Consider the following 17365-nt stretch of genomic DNA (forward strand, 5'->3'; position numbering starts at 1 on the left):
GTTTATCCAGCAAGCTACTGGCTGGGGGCTGTTGATATATGATCACAGAACTCTGTTTAGTGCTAAAGATTTCAGGGAATTTGAATTTCCAGGAATTTTTCAAGTGTTTATAAAACCTTCTTGGCTCCAGTCTCTTTTTTTTTTTTTTAAGTGTTTTTCTTCTGGAGATTGAAGGGAAAATATTTTCTGGATAAAGGTTTATTTATTTATTTCAATTTTTTTCTATTGTGTCTTCATCATAAAGGACAACCAATAAATACATGATGAATTCTGTTTATAAAAGATTGATCATTATTCATGTTTTTTCTGAAGGGGAATGTATCTTCTGTTTGTTAGATGAGGTGGGAGTAGAGATTGATGTAAATCACATTTCAAGGCATGTGTGGTGGTAAGGGAAAAGGGATTTCCATATGGATGACAATTTGTATGTTCTAATCCAGTGGCTTGATCTGACTGAAGAAGTATTTCTTTGAATAGAGCAAACTTCTTTGGTTTTAAATATTTGTCAGAAACATAAGCCTATTTTGGCAGGTAAATATGATGGGTGTATGTGACATTAAAGCACTGCACTAGTAGACAGCAGTGGATCAGGAATTTGATTTTTCAAATAGATATGTTTTTCTCCCTTCCTTTTCAACACCCCATGTTTGTGGGTTTTTCCTGCATTTAAACCGCTTTTTTTGTGCTTTTAGCTGTGTGATTTTGCAGCACTTTGACCGAAAATTGTCTTGCAAACTATTATTAGTCATGACACTTCTGTAATAACATAGTGCATGTTTAGTCATATGTGCCTCTCTTAAGAGAGGTCTTTGTGTTTGTCAAAAAACTTCATCCAGTGTCTCAAGATTTCATTCCTTCAGTTGGGGTCTTTTTTGAGACCATCAGGAAGCAGGGATGCCCAGAGTGGTTTGCACATCGTCTCAGAAAGCTGTGGTGAGAATGCAAGTGAAAGGATTCTGAGGAAAGGACTGAGTACAAATCCAATCCAGTCTTACTCACACATTCTCCACTCTGCTGTGTGTAGAGATGTATTTTGAAAAAAAGGAGTGGAGCGAGACAACCTGAGCAGCTTTGAGTTGTCAGAGGAGCACCAGTAAGTCATTTCTTGTTTTAAAGGAAGGGATAGCAGTGGACTTACAAGGTCACAGGCAATGTTTGTCTGGGAAAGGATTGTTGTATTTAAAAAGAAATGGAGTTTAATATATTTTAAACATGTTAATTGAAATGTGCAAAGTCAACAGAAAAGTTCTTTAGCACTAAGTGCAACAAAACAAAGAGTGGGTAAGACAATGTAGATGGATAGTGGAAAGAGAAGCAGCATTGTTGTACCTAATTTTGATCCCTAACTTTCTGGAATACATGACAGGCTATTCATATGCACAAATTCCACTGCTAATGAAATGTAAAAAAAAAAAAAAAGCTTTTCAAAATTTTTTGTTTAGAAATTTCTTAACTGATTGAATCCTGATTAAAGTAATAAAAACCCCCTCCTATGACCTAAGTTCAGATATTCTTTGGAGTGGAATTGTGCGATTTGCAAGTTAGACCATGGTGGATTTGCAGCATTCAAAATCACATGCAAACAAGTTAATAGTTTCAACTTAATAATTTTTTGAACACTAAGTGAGCAAAAAGCTTTTATCATTAATTGCTGTGTATACATTAATTCTGTAGGAGATGAAGACTTCATTTTAACATCAGTTTGCACCTTGAGAGATGCTCCCTTGACTTTATTACGATAAAAGCCTAGAAAAAGAAAACTATTAGGTTGTACTTTTAGAAAAATGCATTTCCATGAATTTAGTTTTACAAATGCTTTCCTCATCTCATAATGTGGAGTGATTTGGGATTGGTAAATTCTAGCAGATCTTTATTCTTTGTGGCATACACTTGTTCAATATTTTTTTTCATTCTTGTGTATTTTATGTGTAGCCAGTCTGGATTATTTGTGGGGAGAAGGAGCACTTTGTGTATTCCATGCTGGAATACGGCGAGCATCTGAGAAAAGCTTTCTCATAGATGTGTTTATCTGGCTTTCAGTTATAATTATATTTAACACCTTTTACAGTAAGGTGAATACCTTTTACAGTAATCTGTCCTGGTGTGTGACTGACAGGTGGGAGTCACACAGATCAGGCACACGGTGTGTGAGCAGACAGAGGCTGGCATTAGCCTGAACTCCAACATAAAGGTGCTGTGACTCCACCTCCAGCAGCTTATCTGATCACTGGCACTCAGGATTATCCCTGTGTATTTTGCCTGGGGAAGCTCTATATACATGAACGTGTGAGGAAGCATACATGGGAATTATACCTTAAAATTCTTTATTCATTCCCATTCCTAGTAGCCGTTTTCAGCAGATTTTCAGGAGCATTTCTAAGGGTGCTGCTGTCATCTTTTGTGCACAGATCTGAGCCTGACTTTTTAGAATTGCTCTGCAGACAACAAAGGGATGCTGCTGCTTGCAGTTATATCCCTCTGTGTTTCCCAGACTCTGACATAAAATCTATCATTCCTTCCTCCCTTACTCTCAGCTTAGACATTAGACTGGATGGGTTAGGGGGTGAGGTGAGGTGAGGCTTTCCATCAGAACAGAAATATTAATTTTAGGCACTGCTGAACCACAGCATTTAACTCCAACCTGCTCAAAACAGTGCTGCAAGGCCATCAGGAGCAGTGGTGGGTAGGCAGAGCTTGTGGAAATGGCTCCCAGGTTTAGGGGCTTTGGGTGTGAACTCACACTTCTGCCCATGTCCCACCAGTGCTGCTGGGATGAGTGTTCTGGAAGCTTTCTCACAGCTTTTCCTGTTGGCTTGGTTGCTGGATTCCGGAAATCTGTGGAAACGATGATGAGTCCTCTTGGTTATTAAGCAGAGAGGAATAAATCCCAAGTTAGCAAAACTTCTCTTAAATCTGTGCAGCCTTTTGAGTTCAATTTTTGGCGCCTCTTTCGATTACCTAAAAGCAGCGGTTTCAGGCAGAGCTGAAAATGTCTCTCATCAATGAGAGCAAGCCGTCCTTGCAGCAGTGAGGTGACAATAACAGGGTTTTGGTGCTGGCTGTGGCCCTTTGGCTGCGTAACACAGTGACACAAATGCTGGATGCTGCGAGCGGCGCCGCGCTGAGGATCCGGCTGCTCTCCTGGGGGAGCTGCCATGGCAACTGCGCTGCTGCTGGGGAATGCCCTGCGCCGGAGTTCCTGCGGAGAGCTCGGGGTCGTTGGTATTCCGAGTGGCTCTGGAATATTGCAGGCACCAGAGAGCCCTTCCTGTACTTCTACCAATGTTTACTATTGTCACAGTGGGGGAATTATGCAAATGGTATTGAATGATTCTAACTTTTACTATTTATTTTACTTTTACATTTGGGCATGCAATGTTAAAAAAAAGGGAAACAACTGTACATTAAAATGTTAATCTGTTTATATCTAAAAAAGATAGCTTGCTACCTGCAAACACTTGTTTCCCTCACAAGGGAATTACAATGACCTCAGTGGAATTTCTTGTTGTGGCTTTTTGGTTTTAACTGTTTTTAAAGCAGACACTTGCTCCCTCACAAGGTGATTTTTATTGATTTTTGAGAATGGAGGGGTTTTTTTCAAGGTCTTTGGTTTTGTGTTTTTAAAGAATGTCTAAAACATCTTTTCTTTCAGATACCCCTATCCTTCTTGACATACATTATTTGGATAACATCATTGTCCAAGTAGCATCGTTACTCGGATAATTAAGAACCGACAACTGCAAAGAGCATGGAAGGGACTCTATTTCTTTATTTTCTTGGATAAGAAATACCCGTTCATAGAAAGGGGAATTATATCATTATTTTTTTAATGGGACATTAAAACATGCAAATTAAATGCCTCAGAACATAAAAAAACCAATTTGCAAATGCAATCACTTTAACTCAACAGATCTTCCCATAAGCAATTTATGTATTCTTAATACAAGAAGCTTTGATATTTGAATAGTGTTTTCAGATGTTCCTGTCAAAGCAATGTGTGTGTAGTTGTAGGCAAAAGTCATCAGCATGCTTATGTAACTATAAGCAAAAATACAGGTGTTAAATGTAAGAGGAGTTTTTGGAGGTTAGGGGCAGACATATTTTACATTCATGGCCCTGATGTTTCCTGCACTGCTCGAGAGCTGAAGTACTGACGAACTGGAGTGCTTGTGTCATTACAAAAGAACATTATGGTATCACTGTGAGAAGGTAAAGACAAACTTACTAATTGTTGCTGACTAACTCAAGATTTAGGTTTGAAAGTACTGCATTTGTTTATTTTGCTGTCCAGGTAACATGCTTGCAGGACTTCTTTGGAGATGATGACGTCTTCATCGCGTGTGGGCCGGAGAAGTACCGGTATGCTCAGGATGACTTCGTGTTGGATCACAGTGGTAAGACTGACATCCTGAACCCACTGAAATAGGAAATTCTCCATTCCATTCCCATGTTCAACCCTCAAGAATTGTGTGATTCAGGAAAATATACACGGGATGACATTTTCCTGTAGATAAGAAAGTTTTCTCAAACCATCGTCTGGCTTCTGTAAGCCTGTTAAAATGCACCAACAAACCTGATCCAATTTCCTGCAAAACAAACTCTGTCTCTAAAGTTACATGGAAAACAGAATTGAATTATGAAAGGTACAGTCACAGAGCTAATGAATCTAAAATCTGTTAAAGATGTTCACTTTTGGCATCTGTGACTGTAAGATAATTTCCATATTTCTTTCTTCATGAGATTTTTGAAAAATCCATGCTCATTTCCAGTCTTGAATTGTTCTGCCAGACAATTCACACACTCCAGTCTTGTCTGCTATAGACCAAATGTTGGCCTTGTAGCTATTTTGAGGTTGTAGGGGATGCTGGGTAGGGAAGGAGGTAAGACAAACTGGGACTTTGTGCCCCTGCTGTCTGCCTTGGACAGATCATGAACTGAACTTATTTATGAAATTTGGTTTTCTAAAAAAAAAAAAATTTGTAATATAAGTTCAAGGAAAAAGCAATCCTCTACAAGAGAGTTTTGGAATTGTCTTGGAATATCAAATCATAGATATGTTTTTGCCTCCATGTTCATGGAATTGTAGAATGGGTTGGGTTAGAAGGGACCTTTACAGGGACCATCTAGTCCAGCCCCTTGGCAAGGAGCAGGGACATCTTCCAGAAAAAAAGTTCAGGTTGCTCAGAGCCCCATTGAGCCTGACCTTGAATGTTTCCTGGGGTAGGACATCTACCACCTCTCTGGGCACCCTATCTAGTGTTTCACCACTTGCACAGTAAAAAATGGCTTCCTTATATTTAGTCTGAATCTACACTTTTTTTTAGTTTAAAACCATTCCTCTTGTTCTATCACTACAGGTCCTACTAGACGTGTTTTTTTCTGTCTTTATTGTTTGAGCTGAGGAATACCCTGTTTTTCTTTTATGAAAAAAAGTTAATCTCTGGTAAAGAAAACTTGCCCTGGCAAGAATAATCAGATTATTCCAGAGGAGCTTCCAGTTGTGAATGAAGGATTTTTATTTTTTTTTAATAAAAGCAAAAGCACCTGCTGTTCTTGTAATTTTTCCACACGCCATAATTTCATTACAGAATGCTCAGTTGCAGCAAGAAGTACAGGTGTATATCTCTCCACTGGCCTATACATTTGGATGGATGGAGGATTCAACTGGCTCCCATTCTGGTGTTCTTGCCAGGGTGCTGTGTTTCCAGAACTGCTGCATTATGTTGAGTCAGTTAGTGTGGGGGTGGCAAAAAGGGTGTTTTTTAACATAGTTAACAGCTAAAAAATTACGTGATTCTTATGAAGGAGTGGAAGAGCATGGTTGTATTTACTCACAATGCAAATCCCAGTCTGGGCATAATCCTAATTTCCCTAGCAGGTTTTAAGGCTGTAAATTTCCTTTTCCCATTACACAAGGCACAGACTAGTTGAGCTCATTTCCTTGCCTTTATCTCTTTCTTCCCTTTATCTCTTCAGCTTTGGTGGTCCCTGCTTCTTCTAATAACTCTGGGGGTCTTAATGGAGAAAAGCAGGTTATGTACGTGACTGGTAGGGCATGCAGCTCAGCTTACTTTTTCTGTGATGGCATGGCATCCTAATGATGACGTTGGCATCAGGGACAAAATAAGGAGAGAAATTTATGATCCCATTCGGAGCGATTTGCTAGCGATGCTAACCATGGGAATTAAAATGCGTCCAAAATGTCAGTGCATGTGTGCTCATTGATTCCTTTCCCATTGAGGTTGTTATGTAATGATATACAGCTGATGGTAAATGACAGCAATCTATTGTTTCAGCCTTGTGGAAACAACGATGTTCTCACCTGTTCAAAAATTGGTCACAGCATCAGTTTCTTGAAAAAGAAGGGAAATAGTGCTGGCTGTGCAGCTGTCCTGTATGGAAGTGCCATTACAGCAAGAGTCTTGGCATCAGCATGTGTACAGACTTGAATTATAGTAATAATCCAGCCTCAAGATATGAAGAAATATCATCTACAGAATGTCACATACAGTATTGAGTAGCTCAAACAGGTTTTTATGGTGAGCAGGTTAGAGTTGTGAGATGCTCTTACAAAATCTGTTTGACTCAGCTGGGCAAAGATGTTTAGAAACTGCTGGTCATTTCCCGGATAATAAACAGCCACAGTGGTGTGTGGAGGGAGCCTGTGCATTGAACTGTTGTCAAAACCCTTGACAGAGAGTTTGCTTGCTTTGTAGAATGTCGTGTTATGAAGTCTTATTCCCGCTCCTCTGCCATGAGGCACACTGCGTCCAAAAGTCCAGGACCTTCACGTCGGAGCAAATCCCCTGCCTCAGGTACTACTGCTAGGAAAGAGCTGAACACATCAAATACACAAAAATTATTTGGTTTTTTTTTAGTGGGGTGAAAAAACTTGTTGCTCTCTCTGTAATACAAGTGTTTCCAGGGGGAAAAAAACCCTTTTTTGCACTTTGTCTCAGAGATTTAATACTAATCTAAAATAAATTTGCCTTTTTTTTTTTTTTTTTTAAATCCTGGGAAGAAGCATGGTTTCTATTTTTTAATTACAGGCACAAATAATTTCAGCTTATGAACATTGGAGTGATTTTTGCTAATTGTGCACTTGGGATTTGTTTTTAGCATGGCACTTGATTTTCCTGAAGACTATTAACGACAGGGTGGTTAGATGTGGTTAAATTCGTGTTCATTGAACTAGACTATACCCTTAAATTTTGAATTTGAAAGGTTTCTCTTGTACAAGCCAAATATTGTCAGAAGTACAGGACTTTGCTGGTTCAAGTAATTTTAGGAGATGTACTGTAGTGTTATTGCCCATTAACAGAATTTTTCTTCTTGTACTTCTTATAATTTCAAAGGTGCTCACACTGTGATTTTGCCACCAGTTTGGCTGAACACCATACGTTCCAACCATTGAGTCTTTTATGTAAATAGAGGGAGAAGCTTGGGGGTTTTTCAGTTTTTAACCTCTGCATTTTATTTCTAAATACTTCTTTTTCCCCTGAAATCAAACTATTGAATATGTAAACATATGATGCTCTTTTTTGAATGTAACTATAAATGTAAGCTTCTGTGTGTATTCAAAACTGTGACATGTTCCATATTCTCATTTTCACATTTGTTTTGCTTAATTGATGCTGGTTAAAGTCATTTTATCTTTGGGTTCTTTCAAAGTGGAATATTAATAATCTGTTTATAAAGGTTGAATATTTAACTGAAAAGGTTCAAAGAAGGATTGCAGAAAAATGTATCATAAAGGGCAAGTTTTGCAACTGATCTACATTTCATGCAATTCTGTTACCTCCAATGAGATCATGTAGAATATCTATCAGCAGTGAATTTTATGCAAAGTATTTAGATATCAGTGCTGCCATTTCCATACTTATTTCTACTTACATCCCCTTTGGTTTGGTTAATTTGAAAAATGTATGCAAAGTGTCTGGTATTTATCCTTCTATTTACTTGCCTTTTTTTTTTTTTCCATGTAGTCTTTTCTTTTATTTACCCTTCTTCCTTCCATGCATGTTCAGAGCTGTTTATTAACTTCTTTCCTCAATGTCTTTTTCCTTTGTGTCAAATATATGAGTACAGTAAAGAGGGGTGGCCACTCCAGTGCTCATTCTTCAGCAAAATCCCCAGGTGAGCCATTACCATCATGGCTATATATCACTAGTGTGTCTCCTCCCTCTCCATTTACCTGTATTTTTGGTGCTGTATTTGTGAATATTTTCAAGCTTGAAACACACATTTTGCATTCGATGAAACAGAGACATAATGGGTGTTGGGGTTTTTTTTGTTGAGGTAGATCATTTCAATGAAATAATGCTTTTTAGTTCTTGGACATCTGCTAATGGTGTCAAAGTTACATTTTTAAAGATACAATTTGACTACAAGTAGAGCAGCATTCTGAGGAGCAATACATTTGTATGCTTATTCTAAAGCATATTATAATAGAAAATTTCAACCAGCAAAAAAAGAATTTCTGGGAATTACTGAAAAAAGCAGTGCAAAACCATGTCATAGGTTTTAATTTTATGTGCAATTTCATATTTTTCTTTGTTTTCTTGTAATATTTCAGCCTAAGTTCTAAAAAAAATGAGGAATCTCTTTGAACCTTCAGTTCAAAGTCAAAGTATCTGTGAAACAAGTAACACACAAATTGATTAACAAATAAATTGAGTCTTTGGGTCATATTAGAAGTTAACAGTTTAGAAGCTATTCATGGATTTTTCAGTTTTAAACATTCCAGTGCACCAAACATGTAGCCTAACGTGTACTGCTTCAGAATGACAGAAAAGTTTGGGGTTTTTTTCTGTGTATTCAGACTGGTATGCATGTGGAAAGAGACCTCAAAAGCATGTATGCCTAGAAAATAGATTAAAAAGGTAAGTTTGGCATACCCAAGGAATATTCAGCAAATCAATAGCAGTGGACAGGTTTGTGCTTTTTGAGTTTTTTGAGTGAGAGAAAAAATTGCTGCTGTCTGAAATAGCAGTGTCATGGTTCAACCTCAGCCAGCAACTGAGCACCACACAGGCACTTCCTGACTTCTCTGCTGCAGCAGGAAGAAGGAAGTGAATTGGAAGGGTGAAAGCGAGAAAATTCCTGGGTTGAGATGTGAGTGGTTTAATAATTGAAGCAATAATATAATAGCAACAATGATGCTGCAGTGAAAATAACAAAGAGAGAAATAAAACCCAAGAAAAACAAATGATGTGAATGACCTGCTGACTGATGCTGTCTTGTCCCTGAAAAATGTGACACTGAGCAGTGTCCCCTCTGCCAACATTCCCTCTCGTTTCACTGCTGAGCATGACACTGCATGGGTGGCAATATTTCTTGGATCAGCTGCAGTCAGCTGTCCTGGCTGTGTCCCCTCCCAGCTCCCTGTGCCCCCAGCCCCTTCATGAGGGGCAGGAAGGCCTCGATGCTGTGCAGGCCCTGCTCAGCAATAACAGAAACATCCCTGTGTTAGCAGCACTTCCCAGCACAAATCCAAGACGTAGCCCTGTGCTAGCTGCTGTGAGGAAAATTAATTCCACCCCAGCCAGAACCAGCACAAGCAGTTGGCTGACTCCCTATGGATGCAAAATTTTTACATCTAGGCAGGGCCAGCTCCGGCTTTTGCTGTTGTTGCAGTTGCTTAGCAGCTCATGTGATCTCTGAAGGCACTGGCAAAGAGATCTGCAGACGGCTCTTTTCAGAAGGATCCTCAGCAGAATGAACCGTGTGTCCTAGAATCATAGAAGGACAAAGTTTGGAAGGACCGCTGGGTGTCATTCAGTCACGCCCCTGGCTCAGAACACCACCCTTGTCCACCAAGAATAGCTAAGATATTAGCAAAGAGCTACAGTGCAGTCAGTGTAGGCTGGGCTCTTCTTCCTTATACAGTTTTGGGAGGGAAGAACATTATGTTCACCAGCCAGTTTCACCGGGACACTTTGGTGGTTCTGTCAATGCTTAAAGAGGATGGTAGTGGCTTAGAGACAGATAAGAGTTCCTTACAGTGGTCATGTTCAGGAAGCAGTGACTTTTCTGTGAGCTGTATAAAAGAATCTTTGAACAAACAAAAATTTTTTCCTCCTGTGGTAATGGTTTGTCATTTGGAAGCAAACTCTTCTACCGCATTATCTCATTTCTGGTCATGCAAGAAGCAGAAAAGAGTAAGATAGCAGTTGCTAGCTCTTGCCATTGTCATACCTGCAAATTCTCTATAAAACAAGGATGCATTGATAAGCTGGGTTATCCAAAACAAATTGCTGAAGTCTACAGGAGGGTAGTATACTTTTAGATACTTTCCACATCTCAAAAAAACCCGCCTTAAAATCACTTATTGTTCTTACAGGCAAACATCGTTAAAATCAAGATGAAAATATCCTAAGTATACTGAGTACTTCTAAAAGAAAAAACTAAGGTCTTGGTCCTGTAACAGAACTGGAAATATAAATCCAAGTTATCAGAGTTCGAGATAGACTTCCTGTGTAGCTAAACACTAATTAGTTGTATCTCAACATCATACACCAGAGAAGGAGATCTTTGTGAAAAATGGGGATTTGTGGACGTTGCAGTGCAGTCAGCCTGGCCTACTGTCAGATGGGCTGCCCAGGTTGTAAAAATAGTCCTTGGAAGGCATCTCCCACACTCAGATAATATTAGTGTGCTGGGTCAATGGACACTTGTAAAATAAATCCAATAGTTTAAGAAGTGATGCATAACCCATGGCAGACCTGAATATGTAAAGAAATTGTGCAGGTGTATCTGTTATTTAATTTGAAGTTAAGCTTCTGTTTATCAGAGTTTTTTTTTCTTTCTGAAAAAATAATTCATCACCATAAATCAGCTCTGAAGCATTTTCAGCTCTTAAATTCCTGCCTAGTATTTTTCTCTCCCACAAAAAAATGAGGTTCAGCTAGAAAGAAATGATGTCTCATCATATAACATTGCATCATATGTGTGTCTGATGGACAGTGTGCTATTCTCTCTGCATAATGAAATTCATCAGTGTGTTCTTTTCAGAAAAATAAAAGGACTGACCTAAGTTATATTTAATACACCAGAGATAACATGTTGTATGAGGCCTGTCCAAAAATCTGGACTTAAAATGAATGAACTCTTTAAGTCAAGAGGGAGGGTATTGTATGTTTTCACAGACACTTGTACTTATTGCAAGCTCAGAAGTAACCTAGTAGCTTTTCTCTTGGTGAGGTTTCTTTCCCTAAATCAATATTTTTCTGAACTACTGCGAATGTTCTCTGTCATGCAAACAGTTAATTCTTCTTGTCTGTTTTTCTTAGGGAAAAACAAACAAACTCGTGTTCTGTGAAACATTCAGCCTAGAAAGTAAGGCATTGATCCAAACTGAAGAGGAGGAGGGTCAAATATCCTTAGAAACTTCTTCTTTCTTTCTGTAATTTTTTTGTGTGATATCACAATTTATTATGCAATTTTTAAAGGCTGTGGCTTTTTTTTTTTCTTTGTTTGTTTCTGTGCCCAAAACTCTTGCCCTGGTAAAGGACAGAATGGACCTTTTTAATCTCTGGAATGACAATGCAGTATTTGTATGTCTTCTTGATCCCATATCCAGCCACATGAATTTTCAGGGTGCAATTTTGTGACATGCAAATGTATCATTTATTCCTAAATGCTGAGGAGTCTGTTATGGTCTTTGTTAGCAGACTTCAGTGATAACTTTCGATTTTTTTTCATCTCTTTTTCCATTTGTTCACTTCTATTGCTTTGGCCAGTTAATGGAACCCCAAGCAGTCAGTTATCCACCCCAAAATCTACAAAGTCCTCCAGTTCTTCACCAACAAGTCCTGGCAGCTTTCGTGGACTTAAGGTAAGTACAGGAACTGTAAACCCCCTAAGTTCCATTATTCATTGACTGTATGACACTGGAGCTGAAGGAAAAATAAAAAATGAAAAGCTATAATTTTGGAGGGTAGCCTTGCTGGTATGATTTTTGCTCATAGGAAGTGGAGAATAGATCTGAAGTAAGATATTTCTGTTTTGTCTGGGTTGAACACTCAGCTTCGGAAAGGCAGAGTGTGGTGCTGGCTTGAATATGCCACTTTGTCCTCCAAATTTTCCATTGTTTTTTGGATGGCAGAAATCCTCCAAGCAATTTATATTCCTTCAGCCTATATAAACGTAGCACTGTCTTTTCAATACCTTATAGTCTTGTAGCATTGCCCAAGTTTCATCTAAAGCAGGCTTATTTCTCCTTGGCACACAGTTTCACCCCTCAATCCAGTCTCTTGCCTGAAAGCGTTTGAGGGCTCCCTTTGGGAGCAGCCTGATGTCTGGCAGATTTTTCTGTGTTGCACCAAGAGATTTCTCTTCCTCTCCCGCTTCAAAACTGGCTGCATTTGCAGTTCTTGGAGGCTGCTCTGTGCCTTTTGCTCAGTGAAATAAAAGGAACAGTCTGGAGCACAGTGGAGCATCTCATTGCTGCATTTGTGCAGCTGTCCTTACAAGGAGAATTTTCTTATGGAATCATCAATTGCAGCCTTTCTGGAAGCAGACTGGATGGTTTGCACTGATTATTCTGATCAAGTAATAGCTCCTATTGGTGAACACAGCATTTGTGAAGAGGCTGCATAATTCTGTGGAAAACTGTTTTCTCCGTTAAGAGACTGGCTAAAGGACGTGATTTGAATAGTGCTCAGATTTGGGTTTTGACATGCTAATTGTTATCAAGTCTTGTTTTGCAAGGAGTATGGCACTGGTTTCTGCCAGACTGCTGTGATAATTCTGACAAAGGATTTTGATACATTTAATTTATTTGTTTCATTTAGTTGTTTAATTGTTCGGTTTTTTATCAATTTTGAATTATATCTGTAGCTGTTTGGTTAAATAAAATTTTTAAGAGCTGTAATAGTTCTGACACAGAAAATTAGAACTCTGTGTCTCAAAAATCTCTCTGGACAGCTCCTCTATGGAGTTTACAGTAGAGGACACCAGAATCACTGGGCTTGATGCTCTCAGCTGGTCTGCACTATATTTAACGAATGCTCTTTTGTCTTTCTTTAATGAAATTACAAGTTTAGAAACGAGATCATTTGCCTTGGTTTTTTCCACCGCTGCTCTGTCTGCTTTTAGCTGATTAAAGCTCCATTAAAGGCAGAGAGAATTCTGATAGCAACAAGCAGTTCTCACCAAAGTGGACACGTCCCCTTTCCCATTCACTTTCACTCAAGTAGGCTGCTGTACTTTTTCAATTTGGAGTTTAGTTGGTGCTGGAGATCAATGGGTTTTCGTGTCAAATAATTCACCCCCATATGACCAAAGAAAACGGCAAAACCAAATTAAGCGTCTCAGACCTGGTGTGCTACGGAGGTGTAGTGAGTACCTCTTGTTTTATTCCATTAGGATGCATCTGTTTAGCAGGATTGTCCCAGCTGTGCTCCTGAGACTAAAGATAGGGAAAGTTATCTGGGGAATCCAAGGGGGAATTCTGAAAGGATCGAGTGTGCTGTTCGGTTACACCTGTTTCTCGATTATGTGGTAGTAGTAAGGACTGGTTTGGGGTAGCAAAAAGCCACTAACAGGGGAGGCATGGTTTTATGCAAAACCAGATTCTTTTAAGAAACCACTATTTTATACCTTTTTGTAGAATTGGGGTTTTTTTGGTTAGTCTGATGAGAAGAACAGGGAAAGCAGGGAACAATTTTATTATTTGGAGATTATGGTTTTTCCTTATTGTTTTCTAGTTCTTTGTTGCTAAGACTGCATTGCTGCACAGACAAGCAGTCTGGCTTCCTGCACTTATATAAAGAAGGTGTCATGACTACAGCTGAATGAAAATTTAGATATAAATACCATGTCAGTGATGGAATAAGGTGTATTTTAGAGTTTTCTGTGTTTGAGAGTTCAATATTTTGAGTGATTTATTGTGTACAAATCATGTATGTTTGTTTTTGTAGAGGGTGAAACAGCAGGACTTAATATAATGGTTTTGTATAACCTTGAAGCAGCAAAAAGGGAACAAATCGGGGTTGATGTTTCTATTTCCTGTAAAGAGCAGAGCATCAGAGTAGCTGCAGTTGAACTGGACTTAAAAAACTTTTGTTTAAAAAGCCAGAGCAAAGTAAAATATTTTGCTATAGATTAGAACCTGGCTAACCTTTTTGTAGTTTGACAGTCAATGTAGAGCACAAGTGATAGTGCTAGTCATCAAGGCAGCCAACTTGCAAAAATACTGATTGCAGCAGCAATTTCTTCTCAGTCTCAGACACTGAGTCATATATTCTCTGAATGCCACTATTCCTTTGAAGAGACATCTCTTCATTCCCCAAGGATTCCTTCTGCTTCACAACACTTTGTTAGGAGTGGTGTGTTCAGGCACAGGAGATTCCTCTCAGGAAACATTCCTTGTGAACAGTTTTTCTTTAGAGGAAAGGGCCTTCTTTCTGTCCTTTTTAGCTCTTCCAACCAGAGTGCCCTTGTGCTATTAATTGTTCAATACATGCAGTAAGTCCAGCATCCCAGGCTTGCAGAAGTGTTTTAAATAGTGGACTCAGAGGTTATATTGAAGTAAGGAATTAATGCTATGTCTTAATAATAGTAAACACGACAGAATTTCCCCACAAACCCAAATAAAAGCCTTCATTCCAGTAAATGACAAATATGGATACTATGCACCCAACACACTATATATTCTTATTCAGACTATTTATTTTTAATGTCCCAATATTAATCTGTAAGTAAGCATTTCACTTAGCAGAGGGTTTGTTTCAAGGTCAAGGTTTATTTATAAAAGTTAACAAGTATGGGCATGAAGTATATGACTACTCTGTACAGTGTTCTCTTGTGATCAAATGTGCTGAGTTTCTTATTTTTCTGTTAAATTCCCATGGAGATAAAATCTAGTGCATGAGTTAATAATAATGGTAATGGTGCATTTGGTGGCATGGGACAGCTGACCAAGAGGAGTCCTTTTGCTGTTCTGTAGGCAGTGGAAAGGTTTAACATTTTTCTTTGGTTCTCAGTGTGCATTTCTATGCAATGCTGTTAGGGGTGATTTGACTCTTAGCTCTTTCAGTACATCTGTTATTCTGCACACATTGTACCATAAAAATTGTCCAGAGACTAGATTAAATTTGGAAATTGGTGTAACTTTGGAAAGTGGTGTCATTACTTCCTTATGCTGACTTGGATTGCCTTGTTGTCTCCTCCTAAAATTAGGGACCACAAAGTCTTGCAATCTTTTTAAAAAGAAGATAAAATCATACAAATAAAGAGGCTTTACAGTTGAAGCCTTTGGTAGACTCACAATTATGCTAAATAGCTTTGTGTTTGAATTTGTCTGGGTATTACTTTTGCAATTGATGGACCAAATGACCAAAGTGAAAAGGCATTAGAACCTGATCCAACAAATAACTCTAAGTACTTGCTTAACTTTCAGCCATTGAGTAGTCCCTTTTACTTCAATGAGGATGTCAATGTACTTAAACATGTGCTTAAGTGATTTGAAGGATTAGTGCCTATCTTCATCAAGGTTTTTAATCTCTTCAGTGTTGTACATGTGAGCTTTGTGTGTAGTTTTATATAAAGATTATTTACACGTGATTATCCAGCCCAGGGGCCGTAGCAGTTCATAGAGGGATTCTTTAACTGATGCATTTGGTGAATTTGCAATTCATGTTTCAGGATCGCTTAAAAAAATACTAAGTTCCTGTGTTACACATTATGTTACTATTAAACATTACAATAATAAATACTTACAACATCTCTATGAGATACTGATTATATAAATAATATTTATGTTCAGAATGTCTTTCAACCCCTTCTTACTACAGCCTTTCAGGATGAATTACAATGACATAATCAAAGTGTCCCCACATTTCAGAGAATACTTCTGCAAACAGTTAATTCACAGTTTCACTAAAAATACTCATACTCTACAGTTAGATTCATCACCATCCCAGGTAGCTGCCAAGGAGTTAGGTATTTCCTTCAATACGAAAAAAATCCCTAAATGTTTCTGCAAAGATTAGTGTCATGGGCAATCTGATACTGAGAGCAAAGGTTTGCCAACCAAGGTACCATTCCACTGCAAAAGAATATGGGTTTCTATTTGTGGATCTTTCCTCACACTCTAATGGCATAAAAAATAAAATCCCACCAGCTGTGGAGTTGTGGCAGAACTAGGGTTAAACCTGCCGTTTCAGATTCTGATCTAACACCTCAGCCACAATGGCAGCATTAATTTTATTTTATTTTTGTATTCATTTTAGCTTTTTTTTCCTGTTAATGTTTGCTTCTTTCTTTCGGTAAGAAGGAATGTGCCCAGTCATGCTCTGCCCTGATTACAAGACTGGAGGAAGTTGGAAGTGTGGGCTAGATGTTCCCATGTATTGTCACTCTCTGAAAACCTAAAATAGATTACTAATATTTTAGGCTGATGACTAATACTTGGCCATGGTCTCTTCTGTTATCTCTGCTTCTTATTTCTTCATGCTTAAAGAAAATGTGACTGACTGGTTAAGAGACTGACTCATGATTTTGTACAAATGTCATTTAACCCAAATGTCCTTGTTTCTAATCCTTGTTAAACAGACAGATAACTCAGAAAGACAGCAGCATTAATATAACCTGGGTTTAAGTTATTAGCAAGGAGCAGAGTAGTAGCTGCCTGCTTGCTGTTTGATGCTACTTCTGTGCCAAATGCTGGTAAACTTCATTGTTTCAGGGGCTCTACAAAATTAAATTGTACAGCTTCTAGTTACTGTACCTTTAGCTGATTTGGCAGCTCAGCTGCCACTAGAAACTTAAGCATTCATTAGCATTTCATGAGCCTTTAGACAATATCCCTATCTGTCAGTTCAGTTCTTTCCCTGACAATAGTGTTAATGATTTAAAATATTCAGCAGTGTAACCACACAATGTCAGCTAAAACGCAAAATGCTGCATTTGCATTCCTGGTGTCCTGCAAAGCCATTTCAACAGACACCGAGCTTAAGGCAGAGAAGCATTTTAATCCTTCCTGTGGTGAGTGCTGAAAACTACCATAATAGCCCATGAAGACAACAAGATCTGGAACTTCACAGAACAGCAAGAAACGTTACGCAGAGGAGGGGGAATGATCTAAAATGTATTTTAATTTCATGCAGCATCCCTAGACATAACTGTAGTAGGAGAGCTTATAGGAGTGGTGCACAGAACACATCCAGTATATTTTACTATTTATGGCATTCATTCCTATGCCTCCATCCCTGTCCAGAATAAAAACCTACCGTTCTTTATGTCCCTGGGCAGTATGGCAGGATGACTTTAAGTAGCATCATAAAGATTCAGATCCAGTACCAATTAAGGTGTTAGTGCAGGAAAATCAGTTTTCTTCAGCTGTCTTGCTTCAAAATCCTTT

General features: G+C 38.5%; 1 protein-coding gene across 5 annotated transcripts in view; it reads left to right on the forward strand.

Annotated features, from left to right (window-relative positions):
* Positions 1–17365, forward strand: part of DCLK2 (doublecortin like kinase 2) — a 79914-nt gene that overhangs the window by 39526 nt on the left and 23023 nt on the right. For 3 of the 5 annotated variants that reach the window (XR_006019901.1, XM_042049820.1, XM_042049823.1), the window contains exons 3-6: positions 4292–4394; positions 6717–6815; positions 8089–8136; positions 11742–11836. Coding sequence is in view for 3 of the 5 variants with exons in the window: in XM_042049820.1 (XP_041905754.1) it covers positions 4292–4394; positions 6717–6815; positions 8089–8136; positions 11742–11836 (345 nt within the window). In the remaining 2 variants the exon portion in view is untranslated. The remainder of the gene's footprint in view (positions 1–4291; positions 4395–6716; positions 6816–8088; positions 8137–11741; positions 11837–17365) is intronic. The other 2 variants (XR_006019902.1, XM_042049822.1) reach the window with 1 other exon arrangement.

Source organism: Corvus kubaryi, unplaced genomic scaffold (genome assembly GCF_017639235.1).
Source record: "Corvus kubaryi isolate FWS band 111438036 unplaced genomic scaffold, C.kubaryi_AGA036_p1.0 71, whole genome shotgun sequence".
Classification (NCBI taxonomy): domain Eukaryota; kingdom Metazoa; phylum Chordata; class Aves; order Passeriformes; family Corvidae; genus Corvus; species Corvus kubaryi.